At 49.1% G+C, this 17,543-nt stretch overlaps 1 protein-coding gene across 3 annotated transcripts in view; it reads left to right on the forward strand.

The window, feature by feature from the left end:
• Positions 1-33: 33 nt before the first annotated feature.
• The window catches only part of RHOQ (ras homolog family member Q), a 38,490-nt gene continuing 20,980 nt past the window's right edge, over positions 34-17,543 (forward strand). Inside the window, exons 1-2 of one of the 3 annotated variants that reach the window (XM_045445952.1) lie at positions 34-628; positions 1,189-1,247. In XM_045445952.1, coding sequence (XP_045301908.1) covers positions 487-628; positions 1,189-1,247 — 201 coding nt within the window. In that variant the 5' untranslated portion in view covers positions 34-486. The remainder of the gene's footprint in view (positions 629-1,188; positions 1,248-17,543) is intronic. The other 2 variants (XM_045445950.1, XM_045445951.1) reach the window with 2 other exon arrangements.

A 17,543-nucleotide genomic window follows, 5' to 3' on the forward strand; every position in this document is an offset into this window, starting at 1 on the left:
CGCGGAGCCGGCGGGCGGGGGCGCGGGGCTGGCGGCCGGCTCTCGGGGAGGCGCCTGGGCCCGCCCTCCTCCGGGGCCCAGCTGGGAGGGGGCCCGGACCCGCGCGGGGCGGGGAGAGCCGCCTGGCCCCTCCCCTCCACTGCCCTCCCCAAAGTTGCCGTCTCCCCTGGGGCCGGCCAGTCTTATGATCCAGCGGATCCTCCTGGGGAGGCCGGGCCGGGGAGAGGGCGCCGAGCGGCGGGGGCAGCGGGCGGGCGCGGCGACCGGGGCCCGGGCGGGGATCCGGGCAGCGACCGAGGCGGCGGCAGAGCCCCGTGCCCGCCGCCCCCTCCCCTCGGGCGGGGGGAGCCGCTGCATGGGGCCGGGGGGGCGGCCCTGCTGCGCTGAGCGGCGGCGGAGGCGGACCCCCCAGGCGGGCTGGGGCTGAGCCCGGGGCCGGGGCGGGGGCTCCGGGGGGACCATGCCCGGAGGCCGGCCGGCCGCAGCATGGCTCACGGGCCCGGCGCGCTGATGCTCAAGTGCGTGGTGGTCGGCGACGGGGCGGTGGGCAAGACGTGCCTACTCATGAGCTATGCCAACGACGCCTTCCCGGAGGAGTACGTGCCCACCGTCTTCGACCACTACGCAGGTAAGCCTCGGAACTGCTGACTAAGGGGCCGTTCCCCGGGCCGGGAACTTTGGAGCAACTTTGGCGGAGCCCCCTCGCCGCCTCCCCCGAGCGCGCTCCCCACCCCTCCCCCGCCTTGCCCTCTACCGGGCGCCCGGCCCCACCCCCAGACCTCCCCTCCGGCGCTCCCAGTCGCCGGCTCGGTAGACCCCTCTTCTACTCCTCCCCACCCCCGGCCCAGTCCCAGCTCACCGCACTTCCCAACCCCCGGACGCCCTGGGCCGACCTCCATGACCTTCCCACAGCCTCCTCCCTACTGCCCCAAACCCCCGGGGGAAGTACTTAGGGCATCGGGCGAGACGTGGCTACGGGACTTGGGAGAAGAGAGTGGGCAGCGGGGATCACATCACACGCCAGCCTCACGCCACTTAACAGGGCACAAGGGAAAAGGGGTGACATCTCCCCGAGAGCGCCGCATGCCTCCGGCTGGGTTGAGATAAAAGAGTCCAGGTGGGGAGCGAGGTTGCCCCAGACCCTAGATAATTGAACTTCTCTCCCCGTCCCCATTTCTGCCCTTGCAGTCAGCGTCACCGTAGGGGGCAAGCAGTACCTCCTGGGACTCTATGACACGGCGGGACAGGTGAGTGTCTTGGCCCCTGGCCAACATCCCCTTGCCTTTCCTCAATTCAGGGTGGCTGCAAATGGCCTTTGGAAACTAAGGTGTCAGAAGAGGGAGGGTGTGTCTGCGAGGGGCCCCTCTGGATCAAATCTTTATTTCTTTTTTCAAGTCAGCAAATTAGGAAAAGGAGAAACACAGGCAAGCACACACAACGCAACAACAAACCTAGCCCAGCCCACCCCATGTGAACCCCTGTGCTGTGAAAGTTTTTGCCTGTGTGTGCTTTCTGTATGGTGCCTGGTGTGTGGGTCCCAACTCCTGTTGCAAAGTGGCAGCGGCCAATCATGAAGCGCCCTTATTTTTAGTTGCAGATGACCAGGTCTCCCCCTCACAGCCTCTGTCTGGTCCCTCATTGGAGAGTGGTCTGCCTGCCCGAGGAACCTGATTGGTGCGAAATGGCATCATCTAATATGATGGGAAGGCATTTGGTCCTGGTTATGTTTATTACAACATCATTGCACTCTGGGACTCGAGTCCCTGCAAACGTAATTTGTGGTGTTACCAGAGGACCATAGGGAAAAAAAGAAAAGAAACAACAACCATTCAGCCACTCCCTGGGGTAAGGAGGAAGAGGAAGGGTTAGGAGTTCAGTATGAATCTTGGAGGAAGAGCTTTTTTTTTTCTTCCTTAGGAAGGCCAGGTGACTTTGTCTGGGTTTTCTTTGGGAGAGATTATTGTGCCGAAAGAAAATGCATACTCCTCCTGGCAGCCTCTGACCATTAGCAAATCAGAGGTGGCTCCTAAAGGATTAAAGTCTCCTCCCTGTCTCTGTCCCAGCCACCCTCTTCCCAGACCCACTTTTGCTGTGGGGCTGGGATGATTGTGTGTAATGAAGTTTTGTAGAATCCAGCCCTGTGATTAGACATGAAGCCTTGGGCAGAAATTTCCACGTGTCATCCAGACTTGAGTCGTCGAGGCCATGTGAACAGCTGAGGGGCTTAGAGAGTGCTTTGGAGGGTGTCTGGTAGTACAGTTTCCTTTTCTATAAAATGTTAGAAAAAATTCCTGTTCATGTAATATATGCCAGATGCTTAGCACTGAGTCTGGCACACACAGGTGCTCAATAAAGGGGAGCTATTCTTTGTAGCTTTTCTAGATTCGGATTTCAGAATTGTGGTACCAGGTTAGAGTCTGAAAAATGTTTTATTTGAGAGTGTTTTGATGTGGCTTCTGGTTTCCAAACTGTTAAGTTAGAGGAGCATCTGAGGATAGAGAAACTGTTGGCAGTGCAAGGTGCCAGAGGCTGTCCCCTTTCACCAGACCGTCCTAAGTCAGTACAACCAGTTCTTAGCTTTCCCGGGCCCCTTTTGGATGCCTGCCCTATTGTATTGTAGTTGTTACTTATTCTGTCAGAACGTATGGAGGGCAAGAGGCAGAACTCTGTCAGTTAAGTAAGACCAGCTTTTGAGCAACAGAGTAGATAAATAACAGGTTGAAGTTACTGGTTGAAAGGAGAGAGGTTTTTAAACATCGTCTCTAATTTTAACTTCTCTCACTAACACCTCTTCCCTTTTCTCATTTAACTTGTCACCATGACCATTTGTTTGACCACGAGCCCTGTTCAACAGGATGTATGTATGTCAGACCTGTTCTGTGCACCTTTAGACCCAACTAATATTTACTGAGTTCCTTCCACATATCAGGCATGGGACAGCCACATGCAAATATCTTTTTATTTTCTCCACAAAACAACCCCATGAGATAAGTGATATTCTATCTTTGCAGATGAGGAAACTGGGATTCCGAGAAGCTAGGTAGCTGACTTAAGGTTGCACAGCTACTGATGGGTATTGCTGGGATTAGGGCACAAGTCTGAATTTGCCCCAGTTTGAGGTGGTTATACAACACAGGAAGCAACAGGAGAGGCTGAGATGCTACCTGGGTTGATTGGATTCCTTGTGTGTCTATAGACACACCTGGAATCTTGATGGCCATTCTCTGAGTGGGGGGTCGTATGCAACCGCTACAGAGGAGAGAACCCAGATCCAAAGAATCACCTGAAGTTGGACCCACTCACAAAACCAGGGCTTCCCATAAGTCATCGTGATTGCTGTTTCCTATGGAGATTGTAAGATACAATACCAAGTGGGACCAAACTATTAGTAAGGTTCAGCTGTTACTGTTTTTACCCAGTGGTCGGACACCTACTCTATCGGCCAAGATGCGTTTTAGGCCCCCTTGGTGTTTTTGCCAGTGTCTGGAACTTTTCCTTTTAGATCAAAGTTAGTGATAATTCACCTTTCAGCATTTAAGGGTTTATTACTAATAAGCAATCTTAGCAATGTAATTATCAATGAGATTAAGTAAGGAGTGCCCATTGTCTACCTTAGCACTGTGCTAAGCACCTGGGGACTACAAAAGAATAAGTTTAAGATAGGGCTCTGCCATGGCTGATGATAGGATAAGTAGAAGTGTCTGAACCAGATATCTGTTCATGTGTGTTACATAGGAGATTCCTGTGTTGTCATTAAGATGCGATGCCTCTATGAAGCCATGTTTACAATAAGTGAACACATAGAAATGCATACACACATATACATCCGCGTTTAAGCCTTACGGACAGCAGAGGAAAGCCCACGGGCTTTCGAACCAAGGAGACCTGGGCTCATATCTCCATCTTACTGTACTAGTCGTGCGATTCTAGCTGTATTTAACCTTTGTGATGTAGTAAAATATGTGGACAATTAGAATCTATGCTGCAGTGCTGTAAACTGGCTTAAACTGTTCAATGTATGTGAAAACAGCTGACACTGTTCTTCCCTCATAGTAGGTGAGTATAAATATTACAAGAAATTATTGTACTGCACCCTGGTTAGTTTTGTTGGAGCAAGGGGGTGTCACAGGTGGAAGAGGATAGTGTATTGTGTTTGGAGTTGATGATAGAAATTCCACTAGATTCCAGATCCTAGAACCTTTTCACTGGAGGTGTGGAGCCAGCTTTGTACTTCCTGATTCCCACAGTCCCCATCACTGGACCCATGGACGCAGTCCAGTGTTCCCTGCTCTAAATGCCCTGTTGTATCAGATGGTTTCCTTTCTTTCTCAGAGCCTGTATCCCCAGTAATGTAAGAGAAACTTAGAAAAACTAAGAGTTCAGTGCACCCTTCGAGAGACAAGTGGGGTATGTAGGTTTCAGTTGATTCTACTTTGGGAGGTAAGAAGCGTTGAGGAGGAAGTGCACGGGACTGGAAAGCGTCGCTTTCTCTCCAAAATGCTCGCCCAGAATGTTCACTCGCTGTATTTGAATAACAGCAATAAGGGCCTCCCTTAGGTTGGAACTTAAAGTTTATGTGCTTATTCTTGGTCTCCTCTTTGACCCCAGTCAAGTTCAAAGCCATAGGTAACATTCACCCAGTTTACATACTAGGGAACAGAAGAGATGACCATGGTAGATGACCTTTTGCCTTCCGGAGGAGTCTGCTTCCCCCTTGCCCTCTACCACTATTGGTCGAGAGTGGAGGTGGGGAGGAGGGGTTGGGGGGGTGGAGCGTAGGTTGGGGGAGAGAATGAATGAGTAGGAATGTGAGTGTTTTGGGCAGCTTTAGTCCCTATCATGGGCTCTGCCTGGGCACATCCCTCAATGTCCCCCACACCAGAGGGGAAGCCCCCTCTCTTGGCCAAGCCCCCGGGTGGCCCAGGAGCATCCCTGACGCTTTGACTGCCCAGCGTTTTGGAGTGGAAGTTAAGGGCAGTGGTGCCTTCCTCCTCGCTGGGGCCTTGTAGAGGGGTCTGGCTTCCGGCCTGGGAGTCTCTGCAGCTTCTCCTTTCTTGCCCAGCTTTCAGGACTTCAGGGTAGGCTCTGCAGCAGCCCTCTTGTCCACTCAGGGTGGGACTGGAGAGGCAGTATTTTCCCTCCTGCCCCTGTACTGTTTGGAGCACAGGGGAGGTGGCAAGAGCTCTCACTCTCTGTGCAGATGAGCTGGTGGGGAGCTGCCTGGCAAGCTGCTCTTGAGCTGTGGGCTCCTGGCTGATCTCTTAATCCTTGGCAGGAAGGCAGAACTTGATACCCTAAAGAGGGAAGGACTGGCGCCCAGTTTATCCCAGGTCTCGGAATACCCACACTCAGGAGGGTGTGTGTTGGGGGTGCTTTTGGGTTCCCTAAAGTTCCAGATTTAGCCACTGCCTCAGTATGTGGAAGTCCATATGCACGCTTTTAGGTGTGCTGTTGCTATGTCTGTTCACTGAAACACACACAGGTTCAAGGATGCATACACGAGAGCCATAAATACCCTTAACTTAGGTGTCCCTGGGGTTGGCTTTTCAGTGACAAGTGAGATCTGTTTCTTACTTGACGTAGCCCAGCAGCTGTGGCTGACCTCCAAGCCCTCTGGGTAACCAGGGAAGTAATTTCCCTCCAGAAGGGAATCTCCAGGGGAGGCAGCCTTGGAATGCCCTGACTTCTGTGTGTTTCATGGGGCAGCACCTAAGGGCCTAATATAATGGGAAGGGGCCACGGGGCGGGGTTGGGGTGGTGTTGCCACCTCAGGCTCCTCCTACCTTCAGGCAGGCATCCTCACAGTACCTGCGGAGGTACACTTTTGCCAGATGAGGAAATTGAGAGTGAGTAGGCGAATGGAAACTGGACAGAGATGTAATTAGGAGAAAGGTTTTCCTTACTTTGGAGGGGGCCTGCGGGGAGCATCAGGAGGGCTTGGGAAACACCTGCCTGCATTCCGCAGGCTCCGGGTGTCAGCAGCCCCTCACCGCGTCCCTGAAGGGCCTGGGGAGCAGAGTCTGGGAGAAGCCACGGAGTTCCTCCCCAGCACAGCTTCAACAGGTGAGCTGCTGGCACTAAACATCCCGATTTCCCTTAGTAACCTACTGTAGATTTGTCGTCTGTGCGTTTTTCCTAACCTTTGTAGAAGCTATTTATATCTGCAGCCTGCACCACATTATACTGAATGCTGGTTTCCTCCTCTGCATTGGGAAGGTGGATGGCCTCTCTTGGCTCCAAAGCCTCTGCAGTGACTGAATGTCCTGTGCTCCCTTTTTCTCACTGTGATGTGGGTTTGGGATATGTTAGCTCCGACCGTGGTCCCGCAAGCAGGAGCCTCAGGGCGGGGGCAGTCTGCATCAGTTCTGAATGGTTTGTCTGTGTGCAGGTGGGCCCTGTCCCCTTCCTGGCCATCTGATCTGGCTGGCTCCTCCACTTCTCTCATGGTTTTCTTGAGGTTTACTGCCATTTACGCTCTGGGAACCAAAGCTTCCCAGCAGGTGTAGCAGAAGTGGGTGTCATAGGTGTGTTCAGATCCCATCTTCGCGGCTCCTTGTGCAGCCTCAAGGGGCCTGAGCATATGTTGTCATTTCTGTGCGTGCCAGGATACGAAAAAGGTAGGAAGCATTGTTTTACAGCTCATGGGTCAGGGGCCTTAGGGCAGACTGGGTGTTTGAAGTTTTGTTGTGGAATTCGGGGTTTCAGGAGAGGAGACCTAACGGCATTAAAATAGGACAAAACAAAGCAGCTTTCCACGGGGGTATCAGTTTCTAGCAGTGACACATATGTTGGCAGCCGCGGGCACTACTACCAAGAGGTCTCAGATACAGAATAGCAAACTGCAAGTTGGAAGGAAGGGAAGCAGTTACAAAGAAAGAAAACGGAGGACCACACAGGTCTTTAAAAGCTAAAGTTCTTGAGTCTCAGCTGGATTTCCTTTCCCTCGGAGGGGCGTGGTTTTGCCCTAATTTGGCAAGCCACGATCCAGGAGCCTCTTTCCTTGCCCTCAGCAGTTTGCTGTTCCTCTTTTACTTTCTGGCAGGCAGCTGCTTCGTACAAGGAAGCGAGGAAACGTGGGAGCGAGCGGGGGAGGCCCTCCGAGGAGGTTAGGTAGCCGTGGATGGTTCATGGGAGCTCTCCCGGGTTCCCTGAGTAGATCCCCTCTGGGGGTGGTTCCTGCTTTCTCTGAGCTCCCTGAGGACCTAGAGCCTTGTCCTTCTTTTTCTCCAGCAAGTTTCCAGCACTTAGTCTGGTGCCTGGGGCATGGAAGGGGTACAACAAATACTTCTTAGATTAAGTCGATCCTTAATTTGGCTTCAACTCCTTTCTGCTAAAAGGTTAACCAAAGACTAAGGCGATAGCCCTTAGATGATAGCTTCAGGCACAACCGGTTTCTTGGAGAAAAGTTTTATTTAATACAGAAGTCTCCAAGGTTCAAAGGAGTTATAGCATGGAGGTATGCAGCAGGCATCAGTTATACCCCCACCTAGAGCCCGGGGGCTTTGTGGTCACCGGCGGCGGGCCTGTCTCCCAATACTGTCTCTCGGTCTCAGGCCTTTGCAACTTCCCTGAGACCTTTCACATCTAGAGCTTCTGAGGAGAAGGCAGCTTGGCTGTGAAAAGGGTGGGTTTTGGATTCTCCAGACCAAATCTGAATCCCAGCTCCTCTTCTCTGGTCCGCTGGCTCTTCCCTCCCTGCCCACTGGGGAGATAATGTCTGCTTCACAGGGTTGCCGTAAGGATTAGAGATGGTGTATGGGATCACCCTGGTCACTCTCAGCCACCATGGACTGAGTACCAGACCCCTGCTGGGAGTGACAGTCCAGACCAGCTTTGGGGGCTCCACACTGGTTCGGTTCGGTGGAGTTGGTGCAGTGCCTGCTCTGTGTTCTGCTCTTCTGTGGGGGAAGAAAGGAGGGGTCAGATCTCTGAAAGGTCTGCCTATGCAGCTGGGAAAGGTCATCCTGTGAAACTGAGTGTTGCACAGTCCCAGCTGAGAAGAGGTGACAGGGATAAGCTCTGTGGAAGATGTAGGCTTGCAGGAGGAAGTGGGAGAGAGTAGAGTATTCTACTGGTGACTTCCGTGGGCCCCCATGTTACTCTGCCAGGGCCCCTTCCAAGCAAGGGTCTTGACCTGTCCGAACCTCAGTTTTCCTCATCTGTAAAATGGGGACTATAGTTGCATCTCCTTGTGGAGTCATTGGATCAAATCTGAGCTTCCCCGCTCCTAGGCTCAAGGCGTTGGGGTAAGGCCAACAGGCAGCCCTGGGCTTGGGCTGTTCAACCTCAGTCACTTCACTCAAGGCCCTTCCACCCCACCGTGTGCAGGACACATAATCTCTTCTCTGTCCCATGAATGAAAGCTGGGGGAGCCTTGGATTAAATGAGGTCATGCAGGCAGAGGGTCATGGGGAGCTCATATTCTGAGTGAGGAGGAAGAGCATGGGGAGCACAGGCGTGGGGGGATGTCCCAAATGTGTCTCTGTGGACCCCAGATCCCTGGTATCGTTGTCAACTTGTAGAGCAGGGCTGATAACTAAATTATGGAGTTTTTCACTGGGTAACTGACAACTCAGTAATTAGAGAGATAATTAATCTGGTGCTGTGTTGCTTGTTGATTTTAATAGAAAGAACACCAGAGTAGGGGGAAGGGACTTTATTGTTGTCACGGTTTCTTTTCAAGTGACTGGTGGGAGTAGGGAACCAGCCGCCTCTCTCCCAATCAGCAGACTTGCCAGCCCCGCCCAGACTCAGGATAGAATTTGGGGTTTAATAACGACACACTCTTCACTGAGTGACATTTTTACAGAGCACAAAGCATGTTGCATTTGGTACCTCCCAGAGGCCTCTCACCTGCTCTGTGAGTTAAGGAAGTAAGCGGCGTGTGCCTCATTTTGCGGGTTCAGAGAGATGATGGCTTGTTCCAGGCCACAAAGCTGGTGACAGGCAACAGCAAGATTCCAGGGCAAGCTGTCCCACTCCAAGCCTTGGGTTCTTTACATTAAATTACCCATGCTAATCAGCATGATGGTGTGAAATGTCTCTTTTACATTGCATATATTCTGTTGTTGAATGTTTCATGTGAAAAGTACATTCTGCGTGCAGTCGCTTTTCTATTTTTTCCAAAGTTTGTTTATTTATTTTGAGAGAGTGCGTGCCTGTGCTTCTGCACAGGGGAGGGGCAGAGAGTGGGAGAGGGAGAGGGAGAATCCCAAGCAGGCTCCGCACGGTCAACAAGGAGCTGGACGTAGGGCTTGAACTCATGAGCTGTGGGATCCTGACCTGAAGTCAGATGCTTGACCCACTGAGCCACCCAGGTGCCCCTGGGGTGTGTTGCTTTTCTAGCTAGAAGAGCTGGTAAAATGTGTGGCTATAAGTGGAAGAGGAGGGTTGCCGCTAAAATGGCTCCTGTAAACACTGCCCCCTAGAAGGTTAGGGTGTTTTGTTAATTTGTTCATTTACCTACACCCTAGCTTAAAAAGAGCCCCCCCATCCCTCAGGGTGCCTGGGTGGCTCTGCCGGTTTAGCGTCCAACCTCTGCTCAGGTCATGGTATCACATTTCGGGAGTTCCAGTCCCGCATTGGGCTCTGTGCTGACAGCTCAGAGCCTGGAGCCTGCTTCGAATTCCGTGTCTCCCTCTCTCTCTCTCTGCCCTTCCCTCGCTCATGCTCTGTCTCTCTCTCCTTCAAAAATAAATAAAAACATTAAAAAATTTTTTATTTTTTAAAAAAGAGCCTCCTCCTAGGTAGTACAGGTGAGGGTGTAAAAGGACCTTGGTGCTATTTGCATACGGGTGTAGGGTGTAGCCTCTGCCCCGGAAGTGGGGCTGGGAAAGTTCTCTGCTGACTTAAGTTGACTCTCCTCCGGGAGGACTCAGGACCCCCCCACCTCTTCGTGTCCTGTTCTGCCTGCTAGCCTTGACTTGGCAGGAACTTGCTGTTTGTGGGCTGGACTGCTGGGCAGGGCAACTGTGACCTGCAAAGGTGCCTTTTCTGTCCCATAGGGGCTGCCCTAGACCTTTCTTTTCTCCCTGTAGGTGGAAACTCTCCAACTGAAACAGTTTCAAATCTGTGTGTCCCACTTACAACTGAATATTCCCTGTTTACAACCTAAGACTGCCTCTCCCACCTGCTGCTCATTTTGCTCACCTTCCTGAGCTGTCCCCATTGACAGCACATCTGCCTGGACCCCCGGATCATCCAGCCAGTGCTGCAGCCGCTGTGGCTGTCAGGATGCAATGACAACATTCATGCAGTCGGTCAGCAAACTTTCCCTGAGTATCACATCTGGGCAGGGACCTGTGGTAAGGGCAGGGCTTACCGGAGAGGCCGAGCAGTTCAGCCAAGGGGTAGGGCCAACACTGTGTGATGGGAGGGGAACCGGTGCCCGTTCATTGGGGGCCAGAGGGGGCCAGGTTCTGTCCATAGGAGATGAACTGCTCCTAAGAGCTAAGCTCAGTAGGGGTTCTCCAGGTCAAATTATAGGTGGAGAAAGTGCTCAGATTGGATTCTTACATGTACTAGATGCTCAGCAAAAGTTTGAATTACCGCACTGGTCCTCAAATGTGCTCCTTGAACCAAAAGACGTCTCCTAGGAACGTGTTAGAAATCCAGGTTCTTGGGCTCCAACCCAGACCTCCCGAATCAGAAATTCAGGGACATCTCTGTTAAAACAGACCCTCCAGGTGATTCTGACATGGGCTGAAAAGTCAGAACCACTGAGTTAATGAGTATTTGTGTACTATCTCCTCATACCAAGTCACTCCCCTCCACCCTCCCCTTCCCTCCATCCTCCCACACACTCCCCCTCACGCCACATATATACCACACACATAAGCACACCACACACACACCAGACACATGCACACCCCCTCCCCCACGTATGTACACACATACTATACGCATACACACTGCACACACATAACAGGTGCACTCAGATACCACACACATGCACCTCTACCTTATACCTTATACACTGTCCCTGGGGTGCAGGGAACATAATGTATTCACTTTTTAACCCCCCGCCCCAGCAAACCCACCTCCATACACCCTGTTTATAGTTCTTTACACATGGTTGGGACTCTCCATATTTGGAAGCTCCCTACTTAGCTCATCTGGTGGAGGTGGGACCAAGGGCACTATCAGGAGAAAATTGAAGCAGAACTTCCTAAGCTGCCCTTGGCTGCATTGATGTGCTTTCTGGCCCAGGGCTGTGCACATAGTAGACTCCACTGGTATTCTTTGATGAGGTCTAAGTGCCAAGGCATTATTTTCTCCTCTATTTTAAGCAGCTAGACAGATTGGGGCCTGAGCCTTGCTCTGTTCACTGTGGCTGAGGTTAGCACTCTGGGTGGTGACAGACCTGCCCCTGAGGACCATGCCAGTTTGGTTTGTGCTAAATTAGTTCCAGAGCAACAGATGAGCTATGACGTCCTTTTGTATCAAAACTCCCCAGGCAGGTCACCAGGAGCGGTTGGAGGAAGGGCTGTTACTCAAACATGCATGTCGGCAGTAATTACTCTGGCTGACCAAAGATTTCTGTGCTAGTGTCCTCTTCCATTCTCCTGGCTGGCCCTTCCTTCCTTCCTTCCTTCCTTCCTTCCTTCCTTCCTTCCTTCCTTCCTTCCTTCCTTCCCTCCTTCCCCTCTCCCTCCCTCCCTCCCTCTCTTTTTTTCCAAACTTGTTCCAATATAGAAAAAACATCCTCTGTCAAGTGGCATAATGATTGGGATTATAAATGTGTTGGCTCAAAGCATGCCCCCTCTAAGAGCTGCCAGTGAGAGAGAACATTTACTCCTGATTGTCTGGTTCAATTAAAATTCCATTTATCCCAGCTTACTTTTCAAAGGGCTGTCCTCCCCAGTGAGCTGGTTCGGGGCTCGCATTTATTACCTTAAGGTGTCTTTAGCAGGCTCTGGCTCTGGAGGGATGGAGAAGGGGCTGATGTGAGGGGGAACAGGGGAGAGAGGTGGCAGGACCCCTTCTTCCTTCAGAGTGGGGTGTGGGGGGGGGGGCTTCAGGTCTTTGTCAAGCCTGCAGAAAGTGAGAGGGTCCTTCTGAGACCGAGGCATCCTGTGACCTCTTCCTCTGTGACTCTAGCCATCTTGCACTTGAACCTCTTCTTTGAATTTCAACTGAGAAATTGTGTATCGGCCACAGCCTAGCGTTTGGTCTTACTCATGAATAAATCTTCACTCAGCACCCAGATTGTAAGCCCCCAGAAGGGGACTGCATGTGGTGCCTAGCATTTAGCATAAGGTTGGGGGATCCCATAGGAGCCAGGTGAGTGTGGGATTTAGGGGAATCTGTCAGAAAGATTATTGTGGAAAGAACCTTTCTGATGAGTTGACGTCCCCTCCACGTTAGCTTTCTTATCAGCTTGTTTTAAAGGGGATTCTGATCTGTCTGGACATCATTGAAGGTCTTTAAAATCAGATTATAGGTGGTCATTTTAAAGCATCGCCCATTTAAGCATAATAGAACTCATTTCTTAACTCATAGTGTCCATTAGCAGAAAAGCTACTGGGTCTATTTGGTTAAGATATTGACCAGGATGTGAACGGGTACTCTGGCAAGTGTGGATCTATAGGAGTCCTCGAGTGTGTTTTATGTCAGGCGTCCCTCCAGAGTGTTCTGTGGCACTCTGTTAAAGGTAGGGGAGGGGGAGAGCGAGTGGTCTGACTTGTTCAGCTCAGCCTCACTAGGAAAGGAGACACCAATGCTGCCTGCTCCCCTGTGGGGAGCTGTGACATCTTGCTGCCCCCACCTAACAGGGCAGTGTGGAAGCATCACATTCTGGGCAAGCTGGTGTTGGGAAGAAAGTGATTCTTTAGAAATTCCTGGTGGACCAGACTGTTCAGTGTATGCATTTACTTCTCCTTCCTTTTTAAAAATTGGGATTCAGTTCACATTCAGGGTTTTATATATTTGCAAAGTCGTGCAATCATCACCACTATTTAATTCCAGAACATTCTCATCATCCCCTGAAGAAACCCTATACGCATTAGCAGATACTATCCGTTCTCCTCTCCCCTCAGCCCCTGGCAACCACTAATCTACTTTCTGTCTCTATGGATTTGCCTGTTCGAGACATTTCCTATAAATGGAATCCTACAATATTCGGCCTTTTGTGTCAGGCTTCTTTCACTTGATGTAATGTTTTCAAAGGTCATCCATGTTATAGAATGGATCAGTAGTTCATTCCTTTTTATGGCTGAATAATCTTTGTCTTTCTTTCCTTTCTATTCCTTTTTGTCAGTCTTTATTACGTGGACACTGTCCAAGGCTCTGGGAACCAGCTTTTGGGTTCTGAGGCAGAAAGTAAAGGTCTACCGCCTGTGTGCTCCTGGTACTGTTTTCACCCCTGCCTCATGGAGTGGTGGGGCTGGTCTCCCCTCTCCCCTTCCAGTGTTCTGGTTCTGTCAGTACTTCTAATCATTGTCTCCTGCCCACTCCCCACCTTTATGTCTTTACTCACCAGATATCAGAGTACCTGTTAAATACAGGTGAGGTGCAGAATAAAGACCCATTAGATAGGAATTTAGAGTCAAGTGGGAAGAGAAGATGTATACAGTTGACCAAAATGCAAGTAGAAATGGGATGTGCCATGAGAAGGTGGAAATGGCAAAACATGAGGGCTGACATCAATTGTCTTTTTGGTTGGCCACTTGCCCAGAGCCTCACAGATAAGCGGGGCCGTTGAGATTCAGAAACACGATCCAGGTACTCACGGATCATTGGGTCCATGGGTCCAATTTGTGTTAACTCATAAGAGATCCAGATATAAATGAGGTTGCCAAAGGATTAATTTACCATGTGGTCTCGGTGGTAACATAGACGTAAGACATAAACCAGAAGCTCACAAAAAGAAGAAAAGCATACCGAAGTCCCCCCCCCCCCCCTTATCCGTGGTTTTGCTTTCCACAGCTTTGGTTACCCGTGGTCTGGAAACTGTGGTCTGGAAACATCCTCCTTCTGACATATCGTCAGAAGGTCCGTAGTAGCCTCATAATGCCTATGTCTTTCACCTAACTCTGTCTCGTCGGGTAGGCATTTTATCATCTCATATCATCACAAGAAGGGGAAGGATAGTACAGCAAGATATTCTGAGGGAGGGAGAGACCACTTCACATAAATGTCATTATAGTATATCGTTTTATTTTATTTCGTCATGAATCTCTCACTGTACCTTATTTTTGACTTAAACTGTATCATAGGTATGTGTGTACAGGTCTAGTACTGGGTTCAGTACTCTCTGCAGTTTCAGGCATCCCCTGGGAGTCTTGGGATGTATCCCCATGGATAAATGGGGACTGCTATAGCCAGTGAACATCCGATACGCAGAGATATGCAAATAAAAACTAGTAAGCAAAGATATGCAAATACAGACTTTTGATTTTACCTATCAAATTGGACAAGTTGGAAACTTTGATACCCAGGAGTCAGAGAAGCTGATGCTCTGTGCACCGTTGTTGAAAGTAAAACTGGACCCAAATTGTTTGGGGGTTAATTTGGCAAAGACCATTTCAGTGACCCATTCCTATGAATTTACGCCAAGGAAGCATTCAGAGTACACAGAGATTTACGTGAAACTATATATTTCACAGCGATTTTTATAATAGTGATAAATTATAAATGCATCAATGTGGAGTAAAAAGGGATTTGTTAAATGACAGCATGATGTGTATTAGAATAATCACAGCCATTAAAGACGGCTTTCAACAAATATTTAAAGATATGTGAAAAGGCTAATGGTGTGTTAAGTGTGAAAAGCAGGAATCAAAATTATATATGGCATGATTACAACTTTGAAAAATATGCGTATATGTAATATGTGAAGAAAAAATTGGAACAAAATTGTCAACATGTTAGTGTTTGGCTCTACATGGTGATATTGAATATTTTTAGAAATTTACTTCTTTGTACTGTATGCTAGTTTTCTCTAGTTTTTTAAAAAGTCATTTCATTTTTATTAAGATTGTATAAGCACACAGTTTAAAGACCCAACAATTCTGTGAGATCTTATTATGGAGAAACAAAAGATCCCTCTCCACTTCCCTTACAGAAAAGCCATTTCTTACTCCAATTTAACTCTTAGCTGTTGGGGTGCTTGGGTGGCTCAGTTAGTTAAGCGTCCAACTTCAGCTCAGGTCATGATCTCGCAGTTTGTGAGTTCAAGCCCCGCGTTGGGCTCTGTGCTGACAGCTAAGAACCTGGAGCCTGCTTCGGATCCTGTGTCTTCTTCTCTCTCTGCCCCTCTCCTGCTCACACTCTGTCTCTCTCTCTCTCTCTCTCTCAAAAATAAACAAACATTAACTCTTGGCTGTTTATTTTGGTAAAAAAAAATACCCTCTTTTGACTTCACAACATGAATGATGAGGCTTTAGCTCTTTCACGCATGCCTTCCACCTGCCATCCACCCTTTCACAGTAGCTAGAGTGTAATTTGTGTTTGATCACTAATCAGTATTTGTATTTTTATCACTGTGTTGTCTTAGCTGAGCCATGTAGTGTACTATAATTATTCTTCCCTTCTGTACCACTTTTTGTTCCCTGGAATTGATAATTGTCTTGCTTCTTCCCTTGCTTTTTTCACTGCATGTTTTCCCGCTTCACTCCAAACTTCCCTTTCCATGCAATCAAACATATCATATATTCTATCAGTTTCTTCTTGGAGACATCCTTTGTGAGACTTCTGATGTGCTCCAATCTGGGCTGGTTACCTCTAGCCTGCTGCACAGCTTGGGATTTCCCTTCATTATTAGTGGGATTCTCTTGGGATCTATCTTGGATTGGATCTCTTTTTTTTCTTTTTCTTTTCTTTCTTTTTTTAAAGTTTATTTATTTTGAGAATGAGAGAGAAAGATTTGGGTAGGAGCAGAGAGAGGGGAGAGAGAGAATCCCAAGCAGGCCCTGCACCGTCAGTGCAGAGCCTGATGCAAGGGTCAAACCCACAAATCGTGTGATCATGACCTGAGCTGAAACCAAGAGTCGGATGCTTAATTGACTGAGCCACCCAGGTGCCCCTCTTTTTGTAGTTTTCATGTCCTCTTGGTTTATTCCCTCATTCTGCTGGAGTATATCTTTTATTAATTTTCTGAGAAAAGGTGCACTGTAGGCAAAACTTTTAACACCTGGTATTTTTCAAAATGTTTTTTATTTCCTTTATACCTGACTGACAGTTTGAAAATAGATTGGAAATCCTTTTTTTTTTTTTTTTTTTTCCTTTCTGAGTCTTGAAGGCATTGCTCCATTGCCTTCTAGCTTCAATGTATGCTATTGAAAAGTCTGATGCCAGTCTGATAGTTGATTTGTCGTCCAGAACCTGGTTTTCCTCTCTGGAAACTTTTAGGATCTGCCATTTTGTCCTCCTGAAATTTCATAAACATGGGCTTTGGGGTAGGATCCAGCTGGCTTTCATGGACCCTTTCAATCTGGAAACTCATGTCCTTCAGTTCTGAGAAACTTTCTTGGTTTATTTCTTTGATCTCTTCGTTTCCAGTTAATCTTTTCTGTTATACTAGAACTCCTAGTATTTAGATATTGGAGTTCTTGGGCTGGTCCTCTATTTTTTTTTATTTGCTCCCTCGTGTGTCTTTTTATTCTATTTTGGGGAGAGTTCCTCAATTTTATCATCCACCCCTTCAGTTGTTTCTTTAAATGTGATTCTATTTTTAATTTTTAAGAGCCTTTTCCTGTTCTTTAGATGTTCCTTCCCACCCACCCCCCCTTTGGCATCTTCTAAGTCTGGTTTGTCTTACTTTTTTGATTGAGCATCTTCTTTAATTTTTCTGAGGATATTAATGTTATTCAAAGTTTTTGTCTCCCTGCAGAGTATCACATTTTGGTCTCCGTCTTCCATGGTCATTCCTCAGAGGTCCATTCATGTTTGTGAGAGTGGCACTGGGACATGTGGGAAGCTCTGTGTGTGAGTCCAGCTGGCTGACTCTGGCCTTTACTGAAGTTCAGGGTTTCCCCACCTCAGCACTATTGATATTTTCACTAGAAAATTCTTTGTTGTGGGGAACTGTCCTGTGTATTGTAGGACATTTAGCAGCATCCCTGGCCTCTTCCCTCTAGGTTCCTGTAGCACCCCACCCCAGTCATGACAATCAAAAGTGTCTCCACACATTGCCAAATGTTCCCTTGGGGCAACATCACTCCTCACTATCCCTGGCACCCCCAGTTGAGAACCACTGCTAGGGGTGATCTGTCGGGGCCTTTTCATTGGGGAAACTTTAACATCAGATTTTGGCCTTTCCTCTCGGGCTGCCACTGTTCTGGGAGGCGAGTGCAGGAAGCAGAGTGGGAGGCTTAATTTGTAGCACGTGCTCTGGACTTGTGTTCAGTATGTTCAACTGGACCTTGTCCTCCCATCCGGGGAGCCCTCTGTTCTACCCTTCCCAGACGCTCAATACCTCTGCCTTTTGTCAGGGTTGGGGAACGTGCTCACTGTGATAGGGGAGTGGAATCTGGGATTTAACTGCTTCTCAAGCAGACTCACTTCATCCTCTTGTTTGTGGCTCCAGCTTCAACCCATGTCAG

This window comes from Leopardus geoffroyi, chromosome A3, assembly GCF_018350155.1.
Source record: "Leopardus geoffroyi isolate Oge1 chromosome A3, O.geoffroyi_Oge1_pat1.0, whole genome shotgun sequence".
NCBI classification, from domain to species: Eukaryota; Metazoa; Chordata; class Mammalia; order Carnivora; family Felidae; genus Leopardus; species Leopardus geoffroyi.